The sequence below is a fragment of the Drosophila melanogaster genome, chromosome 2L, assembly GCF_000001215.4.
Source record: "Drosophila melanogaster chromosome 2L".
In the NCBI taxonomy this organism is placed as follows: Eukaryota; Metazoa; Arthropoda; class Insecta; order Diptera; family Drosophilidae; genus Drosophila; species Drosophila melanogaster.
In genome coordinates this window covers 921,025-942,667 of record NT_033779.5, presented here as the reverse complement: position 1 = coordinate 942,667, position 21,643 = coordinate 921,025, and the positions used below count along the sequence as shown (strand labels likewise).

The following is a 21,643-nucleotide window of genomic DNA, read 5'->3' as shown; positions in this document are numbered from 1 at the left end:
ACAGATGCAGATACAAATACAGATATGGAACACAGTGCGGGCAAACAGTCAAATAAACAGGATTGGCGGACGGTGGATTGGGGCTCCATCCACTAAATGCTGGTGGCCAGCAGTTTGCTGTTGCAAATTTGTATCTGCTATGAAATGTAAGAATGTAATTGATGTGCCATTTGCGGCGACGTGGTGATCGAGGAGGCAGCTCACGCCAAAACCCTTCGAACGCGTTGCAGGTGGTGACCCCGACGTTTGCAAGATACAAGCGCATGCAGCATAGCCAGTGCACAATGAAAAAATGTGAGCTTTTCCGCATTTCATGCTATTTGCCAGGCAAACTATTTGGGGCTGTGTTTGCCGAGCAGATTGGAAAATGAAATATGTTTGCACTAGATTTGTAAATGAAATTGCTAATTAGACTTAGCGGCGCATTGCTATTGGCAAATATATACACCACATGTGTTAAGCTTTCCATGGGTTTTCATTTGGTATTTCAAAATAAACAAACTTGTCGGTGGAAGTACGCAATTTACTATATATTATATCTGTGCGTAAATGTTTTTCACATTTTCTCTATCTGTGATTTCTTTCGCTTGCTGCATGCCAAGCACAGCATTTTAAGTGAATGAAATGAAAACAAATATTGCAAATTTACACAATATAGAGCGCACACACACCAGTGCACTGGGGATTGCAATTGTTGTGCGTATGTGTGTGTGTGTGTGTGTGTGCGTGGGGATGGATTGGCATATCTGTGGTGGTCCTGCGGTTGTGGCCAACTGTCCATTATGCGGCTGCCTCATTCGCGGATAACGGGCTCTTATTTCGGCTTGGCCTGCAGTTCGCCTTCCTAGCGTTATTTAATCGATGATGTAACCAGTCAGAAGAGGCAAGGAGTCCAAAACGCCAATTACAAATATTCGGTGCAGAGAACAAAACCCTCTTTATTAAAATACTACAACAAAACTCTAAAAAAAAACATCTAATGTTTCAGTTGGATTGTAAAACCCGAAATCGTCAGAGAACCACGACTAATTGTCGATTTAACAGCCATTCCGATCCATCTCTCAGTATTCACCGTATTTCTCCCATCCGCTTTTCCTGGCCATGTTTGAGATGGGCAAATACAACTTACTGATTTTATTGCAAATTGATTTTATGTGCACCTGCCACGCCCACAATCCCACACACCTACAGCCGCCCCGTTACAGACTGACTGCCAGCAGTTTAATTCAAACAAATTTTTCATGTTTACATTGCAGGGCGATAGTGGAAACTTTTTAATCAAAGTTAATTGGAAAGTTTTGCTTTGTCATTCCACACACACACACACATACACATAGCCCTACGCAGTCAGAGACAGATGGCTCTATAGTCTGGCCAACACACACACACACACGTGCATAAAAAGGCAAACTAAAAACTGAAAAGTAAAATGTAGGTTATCCTTCAGCGCACACAAAATGGTTCTCGATTCTCTGTGGGTTACACCACCCCACCACCCCGCTCCATCTATCTGTCTGTCTCTATCCCGACTTATCCCCATCTCTTTCCCCCCCCCCCCCCCTGCAACTATCTCTCTTTCTATCTCTATCTCCATATCTATCTCTACCTCCATCTCTGGCTGTTGTTGGCCCACCTTTGATGATAAAATGTCATTTTGCTCGTTTACGTGTTCGTCGTGTGTTCGGCCTTCTCTGCTTCTTCCTTGCTGCCATTGCCAGGGCTGACATTCAACGCTCTTGATTAAATTTTATGCAGTTTAACTATTTCTTTTTTTTTTGCCCAGAGACAGAGGGAGATGGATAGAGTGGTCTCTGCGCCGCTCTTTTTATTACGTTTGAAGGCTGACGGACGCATTCAACACTTGAGGGTACACCGGGAAAAATATCTTCTCGCTAGCATCCAATAGATAGTTTTCCAAACAATTCTGCCACATTTACCCGCATCCCGCATGACTAAAAATTGTAAAACAATCTTTTTTGCTGTGTAGTCCTTTCATATCCTTTCATACCCTTCTGTGTCTTGTCTGTAAGCTTCAGTTTATGCTGCAACCGGAAAATTAATCCTAATGAGTGCTGACACACACACACACACGAAAGCCGGGCGGGAAAAGAGGAAAAGCCAGTGGAAGAGCGGTGGAAAAGGAAGGGAGAGGGAAGCGGTGCAGGCAGTTTGTTTGCGCATGTGAAGCGATTTATGCTTTTTATGCCCTTTCTTTCCTGAGAGGTATATTCATGGATCCTGACTAGCTGAAGGGCTTTTGGAGTATCTACTATATCCTCAATAAAACTTGAAGTTTTCCCCATATGTGATAAGCTTTCGATTACTTTGAAAATTCTTTATTTATTATTAGATATTTACAACACTACACAACACTAGATTTAACCCCAATAGCTGATCTTTTTTTGTGCGCAAAATACTCAAAAAACACCTTTTGGTACTAGAGCTTCGTAAAATATGAATAGTTTAAAAAAAGGGTATTTTGGCATCGTTTTTCCGCTTATCTCTCGACTGTTCTCTCAGTCCCGGATTTCTCTACCTCTGTTGCCTCGGGCCGAGTTTGTTTTTGTTGGCTCTGTTGTTGCACACGTGCGTCACATGTAAAATGCAATTCCCACACAAACGCACACACACACACTGGCATTCAGCTGCAGTGCCTGTGTGTGAGTGAGTCAGTGTGTGTGTGTGTGTGCTTGAAGGGGATTCTCATATAAAACAACATTTTGTAAGCATTTTATAGGGCCATAGTGTGGCTGACTCACAGTGAATGAATGCCTGGTCAGGAGGTAGAGGTTTCGGGGGTCCGGAAAAAATATATGAGCATTGCGAAGGGGGGGGGGGGGGGTGGTTGTGAAAAGAGGGGAGCTTCCTTTCAAAAGTGTTAAATGCCGCGTTTTGCATTAACTTGCATTGCTCGTGCTTTCCGCTCTTCCCCGCCACCCGTTGCAAAACCCTTGGATGATGGTGTCTTTTATGGGGCTGCCATTGAAACGCGACCGTTTGCCACTGGCTGAAATGAAATCAGTGTCAATGTGGAGGCAGGAAATTCGTTTTGCGATGCGTCAGCTTTAAACCGATGGCTGGGGAAATTAGCTTAAGGCCAGGAAAGGATTTATCCATCCTGAACTGCACCGGCAACGATATGCTTCGATTCCAAGGCACTCGACTCCACAACTTGCTCCACCCGTGGGTTTTCCACCCATAAATGCCGCTTGCTGATGTCGTCGAGTCACGTAAAAGTGTATTTAGCCAGGCCATGTGTGGGTGCCGTGCCTGGCACCTCGGCTAAGTCCACCTGGCCCATCTGCCCCACCATCGACAACAATGGGCGCAAAGTAAACAAATTAAAATGTATGCACAGGCAGTGGCATATGCGCTAGGGTGTCGTCAATTAGGCAAAGAAAACAAAAAAGCGCCAACGAAAAAAGATGATTGCATAGCTCTGGGGTAAAAGCGGGTAACGTGGACAAATCATTTTGCCAGCGATTTCAGCGATTTTCGAGTGCACAAATTCTTCCCCCCGTGTGTGTCCTCGATTTCGGCCCACTTGCTCACTTTGCCAGCCAACCGGGCCGTCAACAATTGTGGCAGCACCCCGCTTCGCTTCTGTTTCCCTCTTGGCCAACAGCTCGCATCACATATTTGGTTCATGGCAGATTACGTATACGCCCAGTTTGAAAATCGTTTGCATTGCTTGGGAAAGGGTTTGGGTTCTATTATTCTACTATACAGCCTCTCGGCGTTCCAGTTTCAGTTATTTGGGCGGCTTTTGTGTCGACGATGTTTTGGTAACAAAAGAGCAGCAGGTTTTAACTTTTTGTGCCCATTACCTGTACACCCAAGGCTGCAAAAAAGAGTGCACAATAATTGCTAACCTAGAACAAGATCCTTTCACTAAGTTACACGGTATAGCGAAAGTAGTATTTTCAGACCAATCAGCTATCTACAGGCTATCAATAAATCTCAGATGCAGGTGGAAACTCTAAAGAAATTTGTAAATTGAATTTTAATACTAAATTTAGGATTTGAAATAAAATGCCCCACAGTGGGCGCCAGTTTTTTTCCTCTCACATACGAAATTGAAGTATTCCTTTTATTTTCATTCACTTATTTTTTTAGAACAACTCATCACTGAAATGCTCCAAATTCGAGCATACCCCAGGCCTTGCAGCACATACTTGATTGTTTTTTCGGGTTTTGTTTCTGTTCCTTTTTGCGCATGTTTGACATCAATATAACTTTATTCCATATACCAAACCACCCAGACCACCCACCACCCCGCTCAATTCACTTGTTCCAAATATGCAAGAGTTGCATTTTTCCTAGGTTCGCTTCGGTTTGTCCTGTTTGCTTTCGTTTGCCTATAGTGCTTTGTTGAAATTGTCATTTGTTACTGTTGCTCTTGCTGTTGTTGCAGGCACATATGGTAATGCGTTCTGCTTGTTTCGTTGCTTGTGGCTGGCAAAACATTTTCATGGTTTATTCGATGCTGCTGCAGTGCTGCTGCTGCTGCTCCTGCTGCTGCTGTTGACTGCTGGCAAAGATTTGCACTTTGGAGGAGGAGAGGCCACCCTTTAAGCCCATTGGACGGGGCTGCTCCCCCAGCACTTGCCACTCAAACCGCAAGCAAAGTTCGCCTGTAGTTGCGCTTAATTATTTATCGTGTTTGAAGTGTGCAAAAAACAATAATCAACAAATTTACTTTTATCTGTCACGCCCATTACGCCCCGTTTTGGCCGCTCATTCCGTCCGACTCGTGACATTTGCAAATAAATAGGCAACTGTAACAGTGGCAACAATAACAAACCAAATATAAATAAACCCGTAAAAATGGGAGCAACAACTTCTCACATGCGCGCAATTTATGGTCGAAAATGAAATTGCATTGTGTACAAGTATATGTGTGTGCGTGTGTATTTTCGTTTGCAGTTTAATTTAAATATTTTACACTCGCACATCGCATCCCCCATTTGTTCCTGCGTTAAATTTGTGTTTTCGCTCCCCTTCTCTGTTTTTGGGTCTTTAAAGTTTGCCAGTGGCTTTGGCCCGCCTCCCCGCTCCCTGGATCCCTTGCTCCAATATTTAAAATATGAAGACCATTAGCTAAATATTGGCTTTGGCACGCTCACGCACACGCCGAAAAAGGCGGCGAATGGCGGCTAAGAACATCCCAGGAAAGCAGTCAATAATATTAACTCGGAATTGGGAGCGGGAAAGCAGTGGAATCGGAGTCTGCCCCGTGCTGTGCATACTTATTTGGAGCTCAAGGCGCCCAGGGGTGCTGCTGGGTATCCACCATTCGGGGTGCTTACCGAGGGTGTGAGTGCATAAAATAAAAATAAATGTTAACAATGGCAGAAAGGAGCTCGGACTGGATGTGTTGGAGTTGCTTTCACTGGCGGTGTCAGGCGGTTTCATGCGGCGCAGCACGAAAAGCCGGCAACAACACAGCCGAGTACACAAAAAGTCAGCGGCGTGCCACAAAAGGGGAGCATCCTTTTAGTCAATATCATTCTATTAACCATAAGCAAATTCTTCAGTGCTCAAGTCAAGAGAATCTTAAAACTGCGATGCTTCCTTCTCCAAAGCTCACTCCTTGGAGTAAACTGGTGTCCCCTCCCCCAACCAACAAACGTACGCCTCTGGGTAGAAGAGGCGTTTTCGGGGGCGGCAATTTGTTGTTGCTTCTGCCTGTACTTATGCTAAGTAAAGCGATGATGTAAAAGACAATAACTGGGGAATTAGGGAAGAGGAGCGGCGGCAGAGACCACAAATTCAGCCTCCGTCCGCCTTTCGGGTTTTGTTCGGTTCGGTTTGGCATTTCATAAAGTGCGTAACAATTTGTTTACATATACTTCTGTGCGTGTATTTGAGGAGCAAGCAATTGCGGTAAAGTTAATGGGATCGATAGAGTTTTAACGACTCAGTATCTTTTTCCATAAGATTTTCTCAATTTTAAATCTCAAATTTCTATATATGTGATCAACTTGAATGATTTGGCAGAACATTTAAGAAGATAAGAAGTTCTTACTTAGGCAAAAGATTGAAATTCCCGAGCAAATGGCCTACAACACTGACCTCCATTGTGCTGCGAGTCCATTCGTATCCTTATGTATGCAAATTTGTGTGTGTGTGTGTATTTGGCGTACACTTTTGCGGTTCATCCGCTTTGATATTGCTGGCATTTATGTTTTAATACTTTGTTGTCTGGCCATCCGATGCCATCTCAGCCCGAATATCTGGCTACCCTTCAGTCCCGGCACTTGCTGAAAGCTGCTGTCCCCGGCACGCCCACTGCCACGTACGCCCCTTTCGGCTGTGGCTCCTGCCAGCAGACCTGACCACAGACGCAGTGCCTCCACAATGTCATTAGGCAGCTGTGCGAAAGTTTTTGCTCACCTGTGCGACCGCATCGAGTTCCTTGATTGGAGGGGAGTGAGCGGGGCAGGGCGGAGCGGAAGTGGGTGGAAAAGCGAGTTAGCAAAGGAAGCTGAAGCAGAGGAAACAGAAGTGGAAACAGGTTTGGTCGCTCAGCCGTCGGGCTTTAAAATTAAATAAACTAGCACACAGCTGCACAGAGCACTGAAAACAAATATGAGTCACTCGGCCAGCACATATACTGCGAATCAACAGGACCTTTGTCTCTGTATACTCGTTGACCCCTCTAAATGTAAGTTGATTATTTTTTACACATTTCGGCTTCAGTTGGCTATATAGACTTTTCTCACTGTGCATGCATATAATGCGAAAGAGCGGAAGAGAGCACAGACACAAGGACACCCACGGAAATGTAACTAACACACACAGGCAGACAGACTCGCAGAAGGAATCTCTCGCACACACATATATTTTAATGCAAATTGAGCAGAATTAATTTAGTGCTGTCTGTGTTTATCTCTGGTGCGCTTAATATCAAGCCGTCGTCGGTCTCCGTTCGCTATCTCTTTCGCCACCTCCCTCTCTCTCTCTCTCACTCTCTCTCTTCCTTTCCCCATCTCTCTCTATCTCTCCCGCTCCCTTTTCTGGCTGGGCATATGTTAAACGCTTGCCAGGCCCTGGATTTATTTTATTAAAAAGTGGGCTTCTGCCTGCTCCGCTTTCTTGGAAGCAGCTTGAGGCTGTCTGTCATTGCTCTGTTCCTGTCTCGCTTCCTCCTATAGCCCTCTCGCTCTACGGACGAAATATGTTGCCTACATTCTGGCATCACTCATACATGTACATTCAGTGCGGAGGGGGGGGGGAGGCAAAGCAGACAATTTGACAATTTTGTGGCTCACCGAGCGAAATGTCTGTGTAGTATACGAATCCTTGGCTGATTATTTTCACGATAATTCTCTAGAGAAATGAAATCGTTTTGAAAAGAGGTGGAGTTTCAGTATGCTCAGCTTGGAGTCCGTAAGCCACATAACATTTTTTCTCGGTGTACATTCATATGTAAAAATTCTCTCCTAACAGACCCGATTTCAGGACCCCCATCCCCTGCGGTTTGTCGGTCGCCTTTGTTCGGGACTTCCGTTGGCCTCCGTGCGCATTAGACACGCATCATTTGCGCGTTTGTAATCAGGCGAAAGTGTTTCGACTTTCGACACAGCACCCCGCTGCCACGCCCCTTTCTCCCCACCACCGCCTATTGTCTCAATTGTTCGCACAAACACACAGGAAGCACAGCAAGCAGTGCGTGCGATTCTAGTTTCAAGAAAGTTTTTCAATTCCAAGTTTTATGGGCGACAAGTTCGCCGCGTCCGTTCATCTCGAGCCTTGGCTGTTCGCACCATCCGGAAATATTTCGAGGGGACCATGGAAATGGGAACTCGCCTTATTTCGTTTTATTTCCCCGGCCGCACGTGATCACAATTTCTGATGCAGCGCGAGGAGCGAAGGCACACACCTCTGCTAAAGCCACCGTGAAAGCCACGTGTAAGAGGCGAGCAACAAGTGTGGTGGCCAACAGTTCCGGGTTACGCTCGGCTGGCCAGGATTCGGACCCTGATTTCAGCTGGCATCGTTTAATTTTACGCTCCAGGTGCTGGCCAAATCGCAGAAGGCAATTAAATTCCATTTGAGAGCTTTGCTGCAACAAATTCGCGCCCCATTCGCTGGCCATTTCCTTCGTTTGCTGCTCCTTCGTCCTGCACTTATTGCTGAATTTTTAGTTGCCTCCTGCTTTTATGTCCTTGTTGGCACAGTGTCCTGCTTGCGTCCAATTCCATGCAAATTTCGCACAGAGTTCGAGGCTGCAACAAATTCGCAAATTCGCACCTATTTAGCTGCAGTAATGAATTCTTTTTTAGCTTCCCACCTAGATCTTTTCTCCTTAGAGCTGAAAGTTAGGACTCACTCATCTAAGGTTTCGTTTTTTTTTTTTTTGTTCTGGCAATATCAGGTGGAGATACCACAGCATCCTGAGAATAAATATGCTAGTTCCGATTCCATGTGAAGACCAAGGGAGATACAAGCGAACTATGCAGTTCTGCTATGCATTGTTCTGAGCTCGGCATAAGTTTGCTTGCTCCGTTTTTCGAACTTTCGCCTGCTTTTGCAGGAGGAGAAATGCCGAAGCGAAAGGATTTTATGAAAATAGCTGAAATAATTTTCCATTAAATTCTTGCGCATGAAATTATCGCATTAAAACGAAACAAAAGCCGCTTTTTTCGCACTCGAGTGGAACCCCTTGCCACGCCCCCCACACCACGTCCATTGTTTGCTTAAATTTTGTTCAGTTCCCTGTTTTGCAGGACTCCTCCTCTCGCTCTGCTCCTCGTGAGAGAAACTCTTCTGCTATTTGCCTGGTGTTTTACTGTTTGCATTCATCTTCATTATTTGTTTGCTCTGGCCCAAGTGGGCGTGGCTGTTCTCAGGCCCTGAGCAGAGCAGAGAAAGGCGGCGAAAAGAAAGTTGCCTCCGTCGTTGAGCACTTGGCAGCGAAAGTTTTTGACACAGTTGATTTGCATTTGAAATCCTTGCCGTGGCTTTCCACTCACGACGGCCGCCCAGCAATCCAGATCCAACTCCGCCAAGGGTCCGCTGCCGCCCCACAATGATTTATGGATTTTCATCATATTCTGTTGATTCGGGGAATATTTATGATTTGCCAGTACTCCATTTTCTGCGCTTCGCTTCGTCGTCCTTGGGAAATCTGCTCGCTTCAATCGCCTCTCTCTCTCTCGCTCCACCCGCTTGGTGGTATTCATATTTTCGGGTAGCGCTTTTTGTTATAAATTTTTCGAAAAAAAAAATTGAGTACTTGCTGCGGCCATAGAACAACAAACAAAAACAAAACCAAACAAAACAAAAACAAAAACAAAACAAGACAGAGACGAAAGGCGAAAAGAAACAAAAGGCCAACGGAAAAATGCTGAATATGCGCAAATTGAATTTGATTTTTAAGCACTGATTGCTTTTATTGTTCTGGTCGCCGGGTCCGGTGGAATTTGAATAAAATATTCTAAAAAAGATAGCCGAGATAGCGAACAGGAGGATGGAATGGAAATGGAGTTCGTAACTAAGCTAGTAAGTCAGCCAACCTATACTAGAAATACTTTAGCAGTAAGCCCAGTAAATCATTGAATAATTTTAAGTGTTCGCTACAGCTTATAACATTTTGAACAATCCATTAAACACGATGAAAGGTATTTCCAGGATATCTAAAAAACAGAAACAAAAAAAAAACAGCGAAAAGTCAGGACAATAAAGGGCCCGCGACAGCGCATCTATATTAATTTATTGATATTAAGCTTTTGTGTTGTGCGAATTTGCATTTTTTGCAGCGGAAGCCGCGAATAGTTTTTGTCCGCGAATCGATATGAAATTGAAATAAGCGAGTTGCAGCAACAATTAGCTGGCCATTCGGGCCCAAATTGATTTTGGCCCACTTGGGCCGGTGCAGTGGTGGCCCAGACGGAATTGCCATTTCATCGCGAGCCCGCAAAAAACACATTAGCACCGGAATGTGCGCAAATAAATACTTAATAACCAGCGCCAAAACGCCTGCACAAATGCAAGTCAGGAACGGGCACATTAGCATGAGAATAAAACGAAATTACAGTCTTTAAAATAAATGTATGCGGAATTCGCAAGCCCGAATGCCAGCCAGCATTCAGCTAAATGCGAAATAAATTTGCCAGAAGACAAAGCCACGGGTGGGTGGGTTCATCTGCGTTTTCTGGGCGGCAATGTCAATTCCCTGGGCGTTTGGAATGTGCCGCCACCGCCGACGACGCCGCCGCCGCCAGGAGACGCAGAAAATCAATTTCGGCTACAAGTTTTCAATAAAGTGAAAATAATGTCGCCAGCCAAGACGCTCCACTCCGCTTCGCCATTATCCTGCGGGGAAAATAGATAGGAGGGAGGGGCTGGTGAGCCGATATCGAAGATATAGCGGAGCACAGTGCCTGCGAAAATCAACGCCGAGTGTCAAACAATGAGGGTCGTTAGAGGCAGCAAATCGAAGCCAGCGAAGGAGACTCCGAAGTCAAGTGCACAAAGCGTCAAATGAAAAGGAAACTGGGCGCTGGGGGTGGGCATCAAACCCCTCCCCACCCCACCCCCCTTTGGGGACCAGGATAAGTCTAGTGATGCGTAAAGCAACGCACTGTCAAAAAATCCAACCCGGAGTGCTGGGGATCCGATCCGGCGGAAAGTATCAGCAAATCCGACTCCGTCCCGAAGGCTGCTGGTGTTTATTTATGTGCCATGTGCCTTGTGATAAATCACTGACATTGATGCCCGCAGGCGGAAGAGGAGGAAGGTGCCCCATCCTCAACCCATTTGGACGCGCACCTAGTTCTCTGGCGCTTACTGATTCGATTTGAGGTGTGTGTACTAGTATATAAGGTCCTTAAAGTGATTTTATAGTTAGAAGAGCTAATTCAGATGCTTGAAATGCATGACAGAGCTTAAAGGTTCAGGGAAATGCTTTTTGTTTTAGCTTTTGGAATCATACTTCATCACAAATGAAACACCCTCAAATCTGAAGTAAACGAATCACAGCCTTACCTTCACCAGCAATTCCCATCAGCTTCAGAACTCGAGCTTTAACAGTGAGTACCCCCAAACAGCCCCACCACCGAAAAATGTCCTTAAAGGGTGCATAATAAGTTTATCAAAAGTCAAACAGGCGCTGGGAGTGTCCTTGTGGTCCTTGGTGGCGCCGCCCCGCAGGAAATAAAGCGGCGCTCAATCATGGCGCACGCCGGAAATCGGAAGTTAGCAGGCTCACGATATCGAAGGACAACAGCAGCGGCATCGCCAAAGGACGAAGAGTGCTGTGAGCGCTCGAAACTGAGACACAAAACTCGGCCGCAAAAGTTGGAAACTGTTTGGCAGCACCAGATAAAATGTTGTTGATTGCGACGCAGTTGAGCGTTAATAATTATTATTTTGGGCCATAGATGCCTGGCTCCTTCTTCGCTACTCTATTACTTCTTTTCAGCTTGCAAGTGAAACGTGATTTCTGATGGCCAGCAATTTGTGGCAGATTTATTTGTGCATTAACCTCGAATTTGCACCGCGTCCATTTCGATTTCTCCTCGAATTCAGCCAGCACGTTGCCGCAGTGATTATCGACGGACGCGGAGCATTTCTGTGTGGGTGTCAATAAATCGGGGACTGCGATTCCGAGAACAGGACCAGCTGTTTGTCCCAAAGTTTGTGTGCGCCGGCCAAACTTATTGATGCTGGTCATGTACTACTTGGCTGTGGAAAATTCCGGGGGTTGGAGGAGCCAACAGCTGTGGCGCAGCATTGATTTTTCGGCCGTGCCGCACTTTTATGGCTTTCATTTATGAAATTTTTGACAGCCAGTCGCATGTGCCCCGGAAAATTCCTAATTATTAGAGGGCCTTCCATTAAAGCCAAAAGCTCTCCGCAGAGCCCGGCGCAAATCGATGGTCAAAAGCAGGCAGTGACTATTTTCGAAATCCCAAACGAAACTTTTGCGTACATAGTGGCATTTTTGAAATGGAAACCCTCGTCAGGCCGAAGCGGGGGTTTCTTCCCCTGCTGGAAATTATAAATATCTGCGCAGAAAAATAACTTTCCATCCAAAGACTTTCATTATGGCCCAGTTTCTTTTGTTGTGTGTGGAAATTTATTGAAAAACTTGAGTCAAATTTAAGGGGCGAGCAGGGGAGCAGAGCGGCAGGGGTGGCAGGTGAGCGTGCCACCGAGCCGGACAACTTTATAGCAGGTTGGAAATTAATTTGATTTCTCGTTAGAGCCATAACAAGATAGGGGCAGTGCAACTCACTTTGATTTATGCAGCCGAAGCCGCAGCATCGCCAGCATCCCCAGCCAGGAACAGGAGTCGCCCCACAGCCAGGGTTCCAGTGACGGCATCTCTCCAGGATCCGGTTCGGAGGACCAAGACTTATCGGTGTTGCACTTCCTTGCGAATTGCCAGACTCGAGAGCTCACTTAGTTTGAATATTGTATGTTTGCCAGGCTGTTGTTTAATGCATGCTGCAGATTTCGTCGCATTTTATGTGATTTTATTTGGGACACACAGCTCATGTGTGTGTCTTTTGTTTGCTCCAATCTATTTGCACTTCAACTTCTATATCTATATCTATTTCTGTTTGTGTTTTATTTGCCTTCTCCTTCTGCCGCCTGCAAGAGCAAAAAAATCAATAACCAAGTTAGTGGGGACACATCTTTAATTGTGGTGCAAAAACATGTGTATGCTATAATAAATGAGCGCATGTCGGAAAAATGGTGCAATTTAGAGCGATGACAGCCAGTGATTTTTGGCCAATTACGAACACCCGGTCAGGATGCGGAGGTCCTGGTGTCATGGCGAAAACGAATAATACCCATTCTGATTCGGTTTTCCCTAATTAATTTCTGTTGTTGCTGTAGCGCGGCTAAAACGTGATTATTTGATCTACATTCGGCGATAATTACGGATTATTGAAAGTTTTGTTTGAATTAATATTGAAATAATTTCCAGAGTCGGGCCGCGTTGGCATAAATAATTACCGAAAAAACGTGAAATACAAAATAATCAACATAAAAATAAATGGCCTCGTTGGATTCCAAATGCTCGTTCGACTCTGTCGGCGGTTTATCGCTCCATCTGGTGCCATATAGAGCATTGAATTGGATGCAATCGAATTGGATCGACTGGGAGCCCCACCTATTCGGAATGTGGGGTTAGGAATTAGGTTAATTAGTGGTCAGTTGTTGTGTAACTGCCGTGTCCTTTGATTGCTGTCGTTTTGTTATTATTTTCCCCTGTTTTCCCTGTGGTCCGGCCACCTAGATAAGGTGGCATTCGAATGGCCACCGGTACAACCGGGTGATATATAATATCTGAACGTGTCTGAATCGGGATTCCCCATTGTCCCATCTTCCGTCGCAACTCCTTCCCCCGTTCGAAGTGCACAATTGCGGCATATCTTGCCCATTCCAGGTCCTTTGAATTACCCGTTGTTTGTGCGTCTGGCAGTAATGAACTTTTATGCATTGTCATTAACTTTTATTGTATATATCTGCCATTCATCCTGCCACACACACACACACACACACATGCAGCCAAAGACAGACACATATATAGGCTACACAACTCCCCGAGCTTTGTTATTGGGCTCCTGTGTTTTTGCTGGCATTATAATAAATTTAAATCATTTGTTGCATTTATTTTAATTATGCGTAATTTAAAATGCATTATGCCTGCAACTTTAAAGGGCTTTAAAGTGGCACGGCGCTTAGGGCAAACGTAATTTAATTCCGTTGACAGAAATTCAATTATTTGCGTTTTCCCGAGCTGCCCCGCCTTCCCGCCTTCCCGGCGCCCCCTCCTCCGCGACTAACACACGGAAAATGGTTTGTCAAAATGCCTCACGCATGCAAAAGCCGGGCGCATGCTGCGTATACGTGCTTTCATTAAATTTTTATTTATATTCCCCCGGTCATATTTCCCCAAATATGTACGGCATTCTGTACATATGTATGTACATATGTACGTCTGGCCGACGTCGACAAATTCTTCTGGTGTAATTTCATTACTTCAATGTTTTACTTTGCTGAATTATAAATGAGCCCTTCAGTTTTGTGTGACGCGGCAGCCCCCCCATTTTATAGCTAGTCATGTGTACCCACAGCCCAGATGTTCGGCTGTAAAATTCGAGGGGTGCCATCGGGTCACCCATCTGCCTGTTCCATGACTTTCCAGGGGCGTTGGTGTCAAAGTTCGCCCTCCGTTCCCGGCCGGGGACAAACGGTTTCAATGAGCCGTTGACCCACCTCCCAGCCGTTCCATTAATATTTGATAATGTGTGGCTGTCAGTTAGCCGTCCAATTGAGTGATTTCCATGGCGCTGGCTCCCTGCCTCGCCCACCTTTCCACCTGGCCTGGCTATTCTACTATTCTACTACCGTTTTCGGTTCGTTTTCCTCTTGTAATTTTTCACGTTTCCCAAGGACCAGCTGCAGTGTTTCCCACTATGCAACTGGCCCCACAAACTGAAGTGCCAGCCTTTGAAGCACGACCCTTGGAGTGCCACGAACCTCTGGAACTTTTTTTCTGGATCGTCTGGCCCCGTGACAGTTTGACATCTGTTATTGTTTGGTTGCTGGTTGACATTTCGACAAAACGCCAAGCAGGCAGCCCCATGGAAATTGAATATTATTAGCTCATTTCACTATAATTGGTCTGCGAGTCTCCGCGCGTAAGTACGGCTCCAAATTACACATATCACACATACGCCACGTGCCCCAATCCGACGGCCGATCTGTTTGCCAGGGCGTTGCTCCCCTTTGGACTATCTATCTATCCATCTGCCACGAATCGAAGTCATTAGATTCATTTAATGGCCGCTACGCGTGTGGGAATGGAAAATTGAACATGGAAAATAATATTAAATATGGAAACAATTAAAACGAATGTAGAGTTCTTTAGCTATTCGCCATTAACGTTCGTCTATGACGAGTGAAGAAAGAATACTTTGAGTTTAGGGCAGTCTGTTTCTAATTTGAAGTTAGAAAAGTGGCTGGAATTGTACTGTTGTACTTGTCTCTGTCATTCGTGTTCTACTTCAGCTACTGCAACGTCTCGGAATTCAGTAATCGAGCTAGGGCCAACGATGCGTATGCGCAATGTGGGAAAAGCTGCCAGCAGCTGTACACTGATTAGACAAAGTTGGGCCAGCAAATTAAGGGGCAGCCTCGCACAGACATAGACAATCACAGAGTGCAAACCGAAGGCTGCAGCTGCTGGCCATGGAGGCCAAGGAGCCTGGTGGCTGCTACAATGGCCAGGAGTCGTCGGCAAAGTTCACAGCAGCAAACAAAGCAGGAAAGGGCTGCTGGGCAACAAGGACTTCAGTTCTGCGGCGGCTGGGCAAACTTTGCGACAAACAGCAACAAATGCTGGCAACCGCTGGCGCCTAACACTTTCGGTCCTTCCCCCGCCGCCAAAACAGTTTAATATATTTTTAATAACTCATGGTGGGCTAGGTCGGCGTGGCAGCATGCAATTTAATTAGAAAGTTGAGCTTTCGTCGCGTCAATGCGCCAGATGGATTCCCAATTTGAATTTTCCGTTTCGAACTTTCGAGCAGTCCTTGCACTGCATCCATCCAATCATTCCGACTCAAAGATGGCTGGTCAAAAAGGGGTGAACTACAGTAAATAAACGTAAGTAACAAAGTTTGAGTTAAGGTACTTTGGCTTCAACGTTTTTAATAGGAGAAAATATTGATTGCATCGCAGTTTATTTATTTATCTATCAATTTCTGTAAACTAGAGCACTTTCTGTGATTCCAAGGAAATGAAGTTGATTTGCCTTAGTACCGAGAATTGCTAGTTTGACCTTAAAGGAGAGCCACTTGTGCCGTAGAAAAAGGTTTTTGATTATTACCCAGTTCTCGGCGAGCTTCTGAGTTCGGCCTTCTCCTTCGATTGCATTTCTGTGTTGTGGGTTGGAATTTGACCAGTTTTGTTTGTTCGCTCCCAACAAAAATAGTTTGGCAAAACAACATTTGTCAATGTCGTCTACGCTACCATTTCCCGTACCATTTCCAGGATTTGTCTCTGGCTCCGAATTGAAGTGCATCTCATATATTGCAGTAGTAGTAGGTGGTGTGTGCATGCGAGTTGGAAATTTGTTTGCCCAATGCATGCTAAAAGTGTCTGTGGTGAAAATTGCGGAAACTCTCTCTTTTTTCCGCTACCTAAGTATTTTATCAATAATTCAAAGTTGCTTCGAAAAACTTTCGGCCGCATTTGGGCGGAGATTTGCAGTCAGGCAGTGCGAGTGCATCGGGGAAATCCGCCGAATTAGCTGCACTCGAAATGGAGCAGCGATTTTCCTGAGCTTCCCAATTTTCCGGCTTGATTAGCGCTCGGCTTGCAAACTTTCGCCAGCATTTACACGGCTTGTTGTCTGTGTGTTTTCCTCCGTGTCGCGGCAATTTGTTCGCTGTCACTTTGCACGCGGCTGTGACATAAATTTCCCTTTTGCCGACCCAATTTTCGGAGGCGGCTTCGGCTGCTGCAAAAGCGACTGAGGAGCGTTGTCAAAACTTTGCAGTTGGCTTTTATTTACATCGGGGGATTGCACTTGGTCTCGTGCATGGGCTGGTCTGGTCTGGTCTGGTCTGGGCTGGGGTAACTAACCAAAAAATAAAAAAATGAAAACAAAAATAGACCATAAATAAAAACCACAAGCAGCAGGAGCAGCAGGAGCAGTAGCAGCAAAGCACCAGCAGCGGCGGCAACACACAGAAAATAATGGAAAAAGTTAGTTTTGCATAACGCGCAGATCCCGAGCACACTTGAAAGTCGGGCGATGCGGGTGCCTGGTGGTCAGGGAAGGGTTCAAATGGGCGGATGGGCAGATGGGCGTGTGTGAGCTGGAAGTTGGGCAAGAACAACAGCTGCTGCGGCCTCTACTACCGTTAAACTCACTGCACGGAAAAAAATCGGCCAAAATATCAAAACACACACTTAAAATGCAGATTCCAATTATATGTGACTTTTGATGGCTATGTTTGACATTGGCATTACTATGCCATTAAAATCACTAGCTCGTTTTGCTCAGTGTGCCTGTAAAAGGACTAGCGAAGGACGACCACACACAGTTGTATTTTGAAACTGCCAAGGTTAGGGGGAAACTAAAAACTGCGGGGAAGTTGAGCTCCCGTAGCAGGAGTTTGCATATTTACTGCAGCTGCAGACAAAGTTGCACTTTTACTACCAGCCAAGCAACTTCGAATGAGCTGACGATGCTCGGCACCGCTGAAATGGTCCAAAATCGAAAGTTCCATTGAACTTGCCGCCTCCGTACAGCCAATCTCAGTCGTACTTTCGTGCGCAAATTGAAACCGGAGTCGAGATCGGAATCGGAATCAGAATGAGAATCAGAATCGATTGCACAGCCCCCGCAAATGTAGTACTTAAATTCGAAATTATTCTACTAATTGAGCCACATTAGCTGCTTGAGCTGATATTGAGGAAAGTGGGGTGAAGGCAGTGAAAGCATTTTCAATTATTTCGAACCCGAAGCACTAAAGCTGTGGAATATTTTTGGAGCAAAAACAAGGAGCTTACGAGTGGATTAAGGCTCGGGAATAATCAAAATTACTTTACTTCTTGGGATGTAGGAGTGGGATACTTGTGTATACTTTTGGTTGAGTTACTGTTTGCTATTAATAAATTTGGTTTGTAATTTGGTTCGAAAACAATTGAATTTCCTTGGAGCAAAAAAAAAAACAACTGTATGCTGCGAAAGGCAGTTACTCGAATCATTTGGCTTGAATTTCCATCTACTAAAATCTTTTTCACACCACAAACATCTCTAAATTTCCAATTGCTGACCCTAATTGGCGGACTAATGGGCCAAAGTCTCGCAAACACGGATTTTCATTCACTTATGCCCCCCGAGCTTTCACGCAAATGTATTTAAATCCTTCACAATCTCTCACTTGGCAGGCGGCATTTGCAACTTGTTTAATTATTTCCAAAGCGAATTACACAAAAAATAATTTATTTATGGGACTTGCCCGACGAAAAGTTTTCTGGCAATTTCTAAGCAAAAACTTTGCACTTTACGCAGATTGCGGGGGAGTCCAGCTAATTGAATTCCACACTCCATACAATAATTCCGTAGCTCATTCACTTCACTTTATTCATTACCAGCAAACTAATTTGCATGTCGCCAGTGTCCGCACTCACAAAATCGTTCAATCAGTGGACGGATTTGGAAGTTTGGTAGTAGAGAGCTAAGAGTGGCTACTCAAAATATATTGAGTTTCGGGGAATTCAAAAGAAGAAGTAGATACGAGTACGAATGCAGGAATAAACCTAAGATTGTCCATTTAATTTGGATTTTTTTTTCATGCCGCCGTTGCCGAATTAAAAATTAAATAAATACCACTGACTGGGGCCAAGTGGCAAGGATTTAGTAAAAAGTTATGTCTACATTTCGCTGACTTTGTGCCTGACTTCGAGTGCCAGGAAGCGCGGCTACACGAATTGCCACTTAAAAATTCAAAAGTTTTGCGGCTGGCGCATATGGCAGCCAGTTTGCCTCGACTTTGGATCCGCTCAGCTGGCATAAGCGGGCGAAACGGGTGCGAAGGGCAGGGGATCCCGCCCAGAACGCTGGCAAAACAATAACAAAATTCATCCCAATCCGCGCTTTTTTGTTAACCTTAACCCGGTTCCGGGTTCGGGCATGGGGTTCGGGATCCACCAGCCGGCAGGCAGCAAATCTAATTTCAATTGCTGAGGCATTTGCATGGGAAATTCCATAAACTGGCACGCACTTGAAGCGTGATGGAAATATTCGCGGTGGAACGAATTTCGGGTGATTTGCAAGCATGAAAACTGAATAGGTTAACAATGAAATTCAAAAATAAATTCCTACGCAATACAATTCACAAATTTAATAATACCCTCAATTGTGTGACAATCATGGTGGCCAAAAGTTAAATTAGTTCGTTTCGAGAGCTCAGCAAGGAGTGAGAAAATTTACAACTGAAATCATTTTCAGTGAGAATGCAATTTGAGCATTCATATATGAATCAGTTGAAATGTGGTAGAATCTGGATTTGCTAATATTTTAAGCTTTTATTATATGCAATTTCCTATCCGACGTGCTGGACCAAAAAAACATGAACCTAAGAAGACGGAAAACATTAAACTCCTGCAAAATTTCCTAGCCACATACACTCCAGAGATGGAAAACTTGTAGTGATAGTCCCAAAGCATATAATACACCAAGGAAAGCGAGGAAAAACATGAAAAGTCAGGGGAAAGTTGCAAACAAGTGGAAGCCGCAAATTGACTTGGATCTGGGAGACAGTGCACGAAATGCACTCAATGCCGCAGAAAGTCAAAAGCTGCGACCGCAGAAATTTTCTGCCCGCCCGCGTTTTCGTCTCATCCGCATCTTGGCATTTTCTTGGTTTTCCTGTGGGCTTTACTGGGTTTTCTACGGGTATTCCACTTGCCTGCTGTGTGTCACTTCAGTTGCTGTTTCTGCAGCAGTGCGGCTACGGAAATGTATCCCGATTTTCGCCCGGAGAGCAGCGACAATGCCACGCACACAGCGGCACACTCACCCACACACTGTCACAGACACACACACACACACACACACGCGCGGCGACACGAAAACAAAAACGGAAACGAGCGCACGAAAACTCCGTAGCTTTAAGAGTCCTACTTTTAAAAACTGACTCTCCGGCCGGATTGGAATAATGACCCTGCGCTGCCCTAACTTTCAGCTATATATTCTGAATTCTAATCGAAGCGGATTCTGAATCGCTATCGAAGTGATTGCAGCCACATCGCGGCCGAGGCAGCACTGGCCAGGATTAGTTTCCGTTTCCGGTTTTAGCTGCTGACCGCACGACTCGGAGGCAAAACGAAGACTGAAATCAGCCAGTTGGCGCACTCGTTGTTATATACGCGAAGTGCTCCGACTCAATCCTCCGAGCGCCGAGTGGTGAGTTTCGCACAGGACAATCTCATCAGGACTTCGGCCTGCGAGCGATTGAGTTGTTGCCAGTCACAGTTAATGGTTACTTTTCGTGTGCGGAGGCAGCCCGAATGCAACAGTTTTCTGTTAGCCAGCCGGAGTTTGATTATCCGTCGAAAATTAGGGAAAACCTTTGTTTTAAATGGACTAAAATTGAGTTCATGTTGACAAAGTATATTTAAAAGAGTCCCTTCTAAATCTAAATAAATTACTTACTGGAGAGGAATGTTAAAGTATACAAGAGCTAATATATTTTGCATATGTAGATAAACACAATTTTACATTGGAGCCAACCTAGTTTAAATTGGGATTTTAAAATATTTTATACCAATTTCTTCTTATTTATAAACTTTTTGCTTTCATTAACATGTAAAATTTACCCACTCTCATGTTATTCTACCCCTGTTAAATAAAATAGGGGTGCTATAATTATTATCCGTTCTGTGGCTTAACATTGTCTGTTAGCTTACAGTACCTTATCTGAAAGTTTATTATGAATCCATTTTTAGAAAATCTTTATGTGCGATTTTTAATTATTTTCAATTTAATTTTTTTGTGTTCTGAATATTTGTTTAAATTATATTTATTTTTATACATACTTAGCAGTCTGTTGATTCAAACAAACTTTATGTTACTGTTACTGTTACTTGCTTCTGTTTTTTACAGTTAACGGTTAAAATAGTTCAACAGTGAGGGGGTGAATATAACAGTTTAAGCTATAATACAGTCTGTTACTTTTACAGAATTGGCTTAACATCGATGTTAAAAAAGAGATGTGTGAAAATATGAACAAAATTCCACGAAGAAATACTATTGCTATTACTATTACTATAATGTATGTACACATTTATTAAAAATATTAATTAATTTTTAGAAATATGCTTCTATGGGCAAAGGATTTACATAACGCCGTTGTGCAAGTCCTAGTTAGATAGGAATAGAAAAGAAGTGTAATGCACACATGTAAATCTAAGCACCTTAAGGTACGGGTCCTGAGGAACCGGAAATGACCATTTAAAACTAAGTCCATTTTTATTCGTTTGAAAGGGGTGATTTAAAAACACAATCAAATATCGCAGAGCATTTCGAAAACTATTTTAAACCGCATAAATATTGTATCGAAGACATAGTACGAGAGCGAATGAAAAACAACTGCAGGCGGTGGAAAAATGCAGGGGGGGAAGCGCATAAATAACCATGGTGGTCATGGGTGGTGGGGCGAAAGGGGTGAAAGGGGTTTCCAGGGGGCGTTGGGCACGTATAAAATACAGGGGTCACCAGCGACGACGAGAAATAAATTGTATTTAGTTGTACAATTTATGGTCCCTATGCATGGTAGGGGAGGGCTGGGGGTGGGTGGTGGTCACATACTTGCACACATGCATAATTCAATGGAAGATGCGAGGGGGGTCGCTGGATAGGGGTGCGGGGAAGGGTTCGTGTCTATCGAAGGCTGCAACGCCTGGGGCGACGTTGATTTTGCTGTAGCGCACTTTGGCGGCATGTCCTTTGTTTCACTTTGTTATTTTGTTATTTTCAAATTATTTATTGGCCAACGAGCGGCGGAGATGCAGCTTCAGCATCAGGAGCTTCAGCGCGAGCTACAAATATACACAGAAGAAAATAACTGTGCGAATGTGAGATATATTAAGCAATTGCCTTTTT

General features: G+C 44.6%; 1 protein-coding gene across 2 annotated transcripts in view; it reads right to left on the bottom strand.

The window, feature by feature from the left end:
• Positions 1-19,875, bottom strand: part of Tmtc2 (Transmembrane O-mannosyltransferase targeting cadherins 2) — a 35,306-nt gene extending 15,431 nt beyond the window's left edge. The window contains exons 1-2 of one of the 2 annotated variants that reach the window (NM_134714.5): positions 19,449-19,875; positions 12,245-12,603 (exon numbers count right to left, since the gene is read on the bottom strand). In NM_134714.5, coding sequence (NP_608558.1) covers positions 12,245-12,333 — 89 coding nt within the window. In that variant the 5' untranslated portion in view covers positions 12,334-12,603; positions 19,449-19,875. The remainder of the gene's footprint in view (positions 1-12,244; positions 12,604-19,448) is intronic. The other variant, NM_001103578.3, reaches the window with a different exon arrangement.
• Between the last annotated feature and the right edge of the window lie 1,768 nt (positions 19,876-21,643).